The following is an 8,717-nucleotide window of genomic DNA, read 5'->3' on the forward strand; positions in this document are numbered from 1 at the left end:
GCTCACCACAACCTCTGCCTCCTGGGTTCAAGCGATTCTCCTGCCTCAGCCTCCCAAGTAGCTGGGACTACAGGTGCATGCCACCATGCCCGGCTAATTTTTTTGCATTTTTAGTAGAGACGGAATTTCACTTTGTTGGCCAGGCTGATCTCGAACTCCTGACCTCGTGATCCGCCTGCCTCGGCCTCCCAGAGTGCTGGGATTACAGGCGTGAGCCACTGAGCCCAGCCCATTATTTACTATTCTTAGAAGTTTTAAAACTGATATTTCAAATGGATACTATAAACTTGAGTTATTTTATTTTCTATTTTTTTTTTTCTTTTTCTGAGAGAAGGTCTCATTCTGTCTCCCAGGCTGGGAGTGCAGTGGCACAATCTTGGCTCACTGTAACCTCTGCCTCCCAGGCTCAAGCAGTCCTCCCACCTCCGCCCCTGAGTAGCTGGGACCACAGGTGTGCACCACCACGCCTGGCTAATTTTTGTATTTTTTTGTAGAAATGGGGTTTTGCCATGTTGCCCAGGCTGTTCTCAGACTTTTGAGCTCAAGCAATCCACCCACCTTGGCCTCCTAAAGTGCTGGGATTACAGGCATGAGTCACGGCACCTGGTAGAGTTTTTTTCTCATAAGGTGTGTGTGACACTAATATATGGTGGATACATTTTTAGAAGTGAGATTTTGGCATTAGATGAAGAGATATTAAAGAAATACATAGAAATGCATCCTTGGAAAAAGGCATCTTCTGCTCATCTTCCTTGGATTTTTGTCTATTTTGTTGCGTTGAGAGTATTATTGAAATGCATGTCTAAGAAAGCATGTTTTAGTGATAAAAATGGGAAACACCGGAATGGATTTCTTTTTTTCTTTTCTTTTTTCTTTGTTTCTCTGTCACCCAGGCTGGAGTGCAGAAGGGAGATCTTGGCTCACTGCAACCTCCACCTCCTGGGTTCAAGTGATTCTCCTGCCTCAGCCTCCCAAGTAGCTCAGACTACAGGCACGAGCCAGCACGCCTGGCTAATTTTTGTATTTTTAGTAGAGAACAGGTTTCACCATATTGGTCAGGTTGGTCTTGAACTCCTGACCTCATGATCCACCTGCCTCAGCCTCTCAAAGTGCTGGAATTACAGGAGTGAGCCACAGTGCCTGGCCATAGATTTCTATTTATTGTTACTGGTGGTTTCTTACACAACTCTTACAAAACTTCATTTACGAGAAGTGCCAGTTCTTGGTCATGTATTTTGCACTCATATGTAGACAAAGCAGAGTACACAGAGAGATCTCTTGAGTTCTGTTATCAATGAGTGGCATTTTCTTCTTCTAGTCTACTTCCAGCTGCTTTTGATGGAAACAACAGCAACACTGGATCCTCTGGTAATTCGTCAGCTAAAATTAGCACAGTCACAAACTCTCCTGTGTCACCTTCTTATACTGGTTCTCATTTGTTCTAGAAGAGGAACTTTCAACTAAATGATTCACCCATCCCAAGACTTTCAACCAATGGAGAAACACACACATCAAGCAAATCAAGTCAAAGCAACAAGAATTGTACTGCATAATATAAACTATCTCCTGTTTATCTTTTTTCTTCAATTTCTTAAAAGTCTATTTATCTACAGAACTTGCATGTATTCAATGTAATAATATTTTCAAAGATGTTTTCCAAATAAGAATTATGTTAAGATAGAAGCATAAATTGTTAAGCTGCTCATGTCTAGAAATGCTGTACCTTGACTTTTTAAAATAATCTGAAGTATAATCCTAATAAAATATAATTTTTCAACTAACAAAGTAAAATGATTTTTGACAATTATGTACTTAATGGTCCATGCTAGCCTTTAATCCTATTTTCAGTAACTACTAGCTTCCAATTGGTAAAGAAAAGTCACCTATCAAAGGCAATTTTTACAACTAAGTTAGTTATACCATACTCATCCAAGGATTGCTTATTTTGCACATGAATCCTTAGATGTTCAATTTGTTGGGAAGCAGTAGGTAGGAGAAGAGCAAGATGAATTAAAGTTAATTGAATAGAAAGAAAATAATATGTAATTGGGACTTCACTCAATTTGTACTCAACCTGATTAACCCTGATTAATTTTGTATTCTAATTAAGTCTTGAAAAATGTTGATATATTGTAGTCTTTTACATTTTTATCAATTACATTTTATTCATCATCATGACTACTGATTTGATTAAATACAAGCTTAATATGTTAGGGCTTTTCTGCCAAAATCATGTGCTTCCAATTGTTCCCTAAGGGCTATAAATGTTTGTTTAAACTCTAATTTTCTTTTCAAAATTCTTATGGGTTATTTTTTAATAGGAAAAATTGTGTGTTAAAAATTTTAAATTTAAAATAAATGCTTTAAGTAATTGGGGGTAGTATTAGCATTTTGAAAAATAGAAACTTATGAAATGAAGCTGAGAATGGTTTAAATTGCCTCAGCTAAGAAGACAGGAACAGTTACCTAAAATATGTATAAAATACTTTTTTCTTTTAATCGGAAAGATTCAGAATGATAGAAATCTGATGTGGGTATGCTGTCATATGGGAAAAACACTGTGACACTAACAATTTTTTGACGGTGACCCTGATGGAACTGATCAGAATTGATATAAAAGTGGGAGAAGAGTCTATTCAATTATGAATAGATGAAACCAAGTATTTATAAAATGACTGGGATCATGATGGTCTCTTGAAACTGGGGCAGGATTCTATAAATTGGCTAAGAACAAGTAAACTATAAATATTGCCTTTGTTACTTGCTTCTTTACTTGCCAGATCTTTAGTGGACCAATTGTGAGAGGGGCCCCTCATAGAATGAGGTGTGGTTGTGGTGATGTTTCTTTTTTTTTTTTCCCCCATTTATTTTATTGCATTTTAGGTTTTGGGGTACATGTAAAGAACATGCAAGATTGTTGCATAGGTACACACGTGGCAGTGTGATTTGCTGCCTTCCTCCCCATCACCTACATCTGGCATCTCTCCCCTTGCTATCTCTCCCCAGCTCCCCACCCCCCACCGTCCCTCCCCTATTTCCCCCCAACTGACCCCAGTGTGTAGTGCTCCCCTCCCTGTGTCCATGTGTTCTCATTGTTCAACACCCACCTATGAGTGAGAACATGCGGTGTTTGATCTTCTGCTCTTCTGTCAGTTTGCTGAGAATGATGGTTTCCAGGTTCATCCATGTCCCTACAAAGGACCCAAACTCATTGTTTTTGATGGCTGCATAATATTCCATGGTGTATATGTGCCTGTAGATCACTGACAGACAAAGGTCCACATGTACTATTGATATCTTAGCCAAAGAGAGTTTCACAGAATATTCAAGTTCAAGGACTAAGGATGGAGGAAGTAACTAATGGGTGTTAGATTACTACTCAGTTGTATAAGGAACTTTTATCCGCAAATCTTGGTAATCTTGACTCTCTCAATATACTTTTCGCAACTCAGACAATTCCTTTCCTTCTATTCAGTTTTTTTTTTTTTTTTTTTTTTTTTTTTTTTTGAGACAGAGTCTTGCTCTGTTGCCCAGGCTGATCTCGGCTCACTGCAACCTCTGCCTCCCAGGTTCAAGCAATTATCCTGCCTCAACCTCCCAAGTAGCTGGGATTACAGGTGCATGCTACCATGCCTGGCTAATTTTTGTATTTTTAGTAGAGATGGGGTTTAACCATGTTGCCCAGGCTGGTCTCAAACTCCTGGCCTTAGGTGATCCACCCGCCTCAGCCTCCCAAAGTACTGGGATTACAGGGATGAGCCACCCAACCCAGTTCTATTCAGTTAGTTTTTATTGATTTAGCTGTACACTAGGATGCCACAACTCACTATAATATGTTCAGACTCAAGGATTTAGTAGTTGGTTCTCCACTCTGTCTATTGCCTTTTGAGTTTGTGTATTGGGAGGATCCACTTCTAAAGTGATTTTCCATTTATTGTTGATTTTAAGACCAAAATGATTGTAACTTTTACTTGCTATTCTGTGTTTGATTTTTAAAAAATCATAGTAAGGTGGCTGGGCGCAGTGACTCACGTCTGTAATCCCAGCACTTTGGGAGGCCGAGGTGGGCAGATCACCCGAGGTCAGAAGTTTGAGACCAGCCTGGCCAACATGGCGAAATCCTTTCTCTTCTAAAAATGAAAGATTCTAGCCAGTCATGGTGGCAGGCACCTGTAATCTCTGTTACGCTGGAGGCTTAGGCAGGACAATCACTAAAACCTGGGAGGTAGAGGTTGCAGTGAGCTGAGATCACGCCACTGCACTCTAGCCTGGGTGACAGCAAGACACCATCTTAAAGAAAAAAAAAATATGGTAAGGCTATATTTTGTCTTCCTAAATATGCCAAAGAATTATCATATCAGTTTTCTATGGTGAAGGACATGTATTAGTTTTCCAGGGCTGCCATAACAAAGCATCACAAACTGGGTGGCTTAAACAATGGAAATGTATTGTTTCACGGTTCTGGAGGCTACCAATCCAAGATCAAAGAGTCAGCTGGGTTTGTTCCCTCAGGAAGCTCTGAGGGACAATCTGCTCCATGCCTCGCTCCTTGCTTTTGGTGGTTGCTGGCAATCCTTCGCTTACAGACACATCACTCTAATCTCTGCCTCTGCCATCGCGTGGGATTCTCTCTGTGTCCTGTGTCTTCTTATGGCCTTCTTGTAAAGATAACCAGTCACTGGATTTAGGGCCAACCCTAATCCAATATGAATGTATCTTAATTCAATTATATCTGCAAAGACCCTATTTCCAGGTCAAATTCACAGGACCTAGGGGTTAGAATTTCAAGATATCTTCTTGAGGACACAACTTAACACACAGTGGTATACTTTTAGAATTTTGATTTTGCTTGTTTTATCTTTCCTAAATTAGTTTTTTAAAATTGTCCTGTAACTCGTCTTTTTTTTTTTTTGAGACGGAGTCTCACTCTGTCATCCAGGCCAGAGTGCACTGGGGAGATGTTGGCTCACTGCAACTTCTGCCTTCTGGGTTCAAGCAATTCTCCTGCCCACAGCCTCCTCCTCAGTAGCTGGGATTGCAGGCATGCACCACCATGTCCAGCTAATTTTTTGCATTTTTAGTAGAGACAGGGTTTCACCATGTTGGCGGGCTGGTTTTGAACTCCTGACCTCGTGATCCACCCGTCTTGGCCTCCCAAACTGCTGTGATTACAGGCATGAGCCACCGCACCCGGCTAACGTCTTAAAAATGTGAGAACAAGAGGTGACTATAAAGCATCATTATTAAGCCTCAAATATGTGTTCAATCAAGTATTCCTATTTTACTTACAATGTTATGAAAGAGCAGTGCTCCAAATTTACCCTAATGATTCACTGAGATTCAACATGAAAACTCACTGTGGTAATGAGTTGTGTTGTCAGATCAGGAAAGAATATATATGGTTTTTTAAATTTATAATTACTAAATCAACCGATAACATTTATGATTTTAAGTATATTCAATAAATACCTAATGAATACATTCTGTGACAGGAAACTTTAGTAAAACTTGTGTGATACATGAGGATGAGTGAGATACGTTATCTGTCTTCAAGCAGAATAACTAAGTACAAAAATAATGATACAAGATAGCCTATGATAATATGACTATAGATGCACATAAGAAAGGACACTTTTACTATAAAATAGGATATAATACTGAGATCATGTAATCTTAGTATTTAGGGATTTTAGACGTCTTTGAAAGAATTCCAGATTATTTTTTAGTCTTAGTTTGAAATCTTGGAGGAATGAACTGACTCTATCACAAGACAGTTCATTCTATTGTTGGACAGCTCTCATATTTAGAAATCTCTTATGTTAAAAGGTGGGGGGATGGGTGTAGAGTTTGTATTTAGGTGGCCTGTTTCATTGGCTCTTTAGAATTGAGGCAAATCAAATGAGCTATTAAAAGCACACAAGTTAAGTTTCTAATTCTGCATTAATCTTTGTCCCTGCTCCTTGAATTATTAGTACTCCCACTACAGGATATATTTAATCTCATCTCCTAAATGAATTTTTAAAATTCACCTAGAAGCAACTATATATAAATATCCATGATGAAAATGCATGTATGATACTTTAGATATGTGGGGAAAACTAATTACAATTTGCCTAGAGTGTTTTTAAATATTTTAGATCTTAAAAGTTGAGCTTGAAAAATCTATCATATAGGTAGTCTTCACTGTCGGATAGTTAAAATTGTGCATTTAGAAAAGGTCAGGGAGCCATAAGTACTCCAGCAAATATGTAATTTTGTTTTCCTGAAATTCCATAATGTCTCGTAGACTTCTTACAATGTGGTTCTTAACCCAAGGGTAAACAAGATTGATTTCCACAAGCGTCTATAAGGTATAGGGGGAGAGAATCATACATCATATAGGAATCTTGGAAACTTGCTCCACCCCCTTATTAAGGGAGACTTGATGACCATGGTCTCTCAGAAGAAATGCATTAAATGAATGCAGTTATTAACTGAATCCTATAAATTGACCAACAGCTACATATGTGCAACTGGAGATTTCTGTGGCTTTACTCACAGCAAGGTAAATCAGCAACATAAATGCTCATGTCAGCCTTTTTGGAGAGTGACCAAACTACATTGGTAGTAAGTACAGGAGTCAGGAGACTAGCTACGTGGGCCTTTGGGCAGGTCACTTCACCTCTCTGGGCCTCAGGAATTCAATCTGTAAGAGATCAGACTACTGTAGTTATTTGTAAGGTCCCTTCTGCCTCTTAAAATTTTATGAATTCTGTGACAATATCTGCCTTCCTCTTTGCTGGCATGACAGCAAAAGTCATGGTGGTATTTAAAATATTTGGAAAATTAGAGAGCTTTGTACCTAATATTTTTATTCTTTCTGGCAACAAGAAACTCATTTTGCTCAGCTTCATCAATAGTTTCCTCTCTTTTCTGAATTATACATGATTTATGATGAAATGTGGAAAGCTAATTTCCCCCTGGTTTCTTGTTTTGTGTGAATAAATGATCCTCTCAGGATTTCCATATTAATAACAAGTTCCCACTGACACAGCACTCACCACAAAGTTTTCATTGTACTGTAACAACAACCTGAGACAAAACAAAATAAAGATATACTTGGTTTATTTGTTTCAGAGAAGCAAGGGAGACGTGTCCAAAAACTACATCAACTATGAAAACACCATCCCAATACAAATTCAGAAGTGCTCTACTCGCACTAAAAAGCAGACTACCAGTCAAAGAGCTTTTCCTTTTTCCTTGATAATTATGATGTGGCAATAAGAAAAGCCTTCAAACGTTAAGTTGGTTTACTTCTTGCATGGGTCTTGTGCTTGGTAACTCTGCAATGAACACCAGCAAAAAAGGACAAACTTGAAAGTTGCAAGTAGCTGCCTTGTGACTTTGCTCTGAGAAAGGAAATACTTTAAAATTACATTACCCGGCAGAGGAACCTAATTATACTTTCCATTTCTGGCCTCTCTTTTCTGAGAGGAAGGGGTTAGTTTGCTTACTTAACTCGGCTTATGTTAAGCTCTAAGAGTGGGGTCTTTGGAAAGGATGGTACTGAGGCCGGCATGATAGGGCTGTGAAGGAAGTTCAGCTAAAACTCCAACTTTTTTTTTTTTTTTGAGACAGACTCACTGTTACCCAGGCTGGAGTGCAGTGGTGTGGTGTCAGCTCACTGCAGCCTCCACCTGCTGGTTCAAACCATTCTTGTCCCTCAGCCTTCTGAGTAGCTGCAACTACAGGTGCCTGCCACCATGCCCGGCTAACTTTTTGTGTTTTTAGTAGAGACGGGGTTTCACCATATTGGTCAGGCTGGTCTCGAACTTCTGACCTCAAGTGATCCAGCTCCCTTGGCCTCCCAAAGTGCTGGGATTACAGGCGTGAGCCACCACACCCAGCCCCTTTAACTTGATTTGGAATACATTCCCATGCCACGTTGATTAGCAGAAATTTAAAAAATTTTATTTTTTATTTATTTATTTGTTTATTTTTATTTTTATTTTTATTTTTTTGGGGACGGAGTTTCACTCTTGTTACCCAGGCTGGAGTGCAATGGCGCGATCTCGGCTCACCGCAACCTCCGCCTCCTGGGTTCAGGCAATTCTCCTGCCTCAGCCTCCTGAGTAGCTGGGATTACAGGCACGCGCCACCATGCCCAGCTAATTTTTTTGTATTTTTAGTAAAGACGGGGTTTCACCATGTCGACCAGGATGGTCTCGTTCTCTTGACCTCGTGATCCACCCGCCTCGGCCTCCCAAAGCGCTGGGATTACAGGCTTGAGCCACCGCGCCAGGCCAAAAATTTTAAATAATATACAAGGCTGTTGACAGCAGGAAAAGTGGTGTCTAAATTTACTGTGGTAGAATCCTAATGTCCTTTAATGGGGAAGTTCGGTAGGGTGTATCAAAAAGCCTTCAAAAAGTGCATCTCTTCGCACCATCGCACTCCAGCCTGGGTAACAAGAGTGAAACTCCATCTTAAAAAAAAAAAAAAAAAAAAAGTGCGTCTCTTTGGGGATAGCAATTATAGGAATTTTTCTTAGGGAAAAATATGGGACAAGTTGAAAAAGGTATTTATTGTAATGTTATTTGTAAATGTGAAAAAAATCAGTTATGAAAAAATTTACTGTCTTCAACAAGTGGTGCTGGGGAAACTGAGTAGCTACATGTAAAATAATGAAGTTGGGCCATAAAAAGGAACGAAGTGGCCAGGCACAGTGGCTCATTCCT

The 8,717-nt window shown here is 39.5% G+C and overlaps 1 protein-coding gene across 6 annotated transcripts in view; it reads left to right on the forward strand.

Annotated features, from left to right (window-relative positions):
* Positions 1 to 1,799, forward strand: part of FAM122C (family with sequence similarity 122C) — a 47,454-nt gene extending 45,655 nt beyond the window's left edge. For 2 of the 6 annotated variants that reach the window (XM_032260269.1, XM_032260266.1), the window contains exon 11: positions 1,446 to 1,793. In XM_032260269.1, coding sequence (XP_032116160.1) covers position 1,446 — 1 coding nt within the window. In that variant the 3' untranslated portion in view covers positions 1,447 to 1,793. Of the gene's footprint in view, positions 1 to 1,318 lie in introns of all 6 variants that reach the window. The other 4 variants (XM_032260267.1, XM_032260268.1, XM_032260273.1 and 1 more) reach the window with 3 other exon arrangements.
* Positions 1,800 to 8,717: the final 6,918 nt, after the last annotated feature.

Source organism: Sapajus apella, unplaced genomic scaffold (assembly GCF_009761245.1).
Source record: "Sapajus apella isolate SASKATOON/1434 unplaced genomic scaffold, GSC_monkey_1.0 scaffold115, whole genome shotgun sequence".
NCBI classification, from domain to species: Eukaryota; Metazoa; Chordata; class Mammalia; order Primates; family Cebidae; genus Sapajus; species Sapajus apella.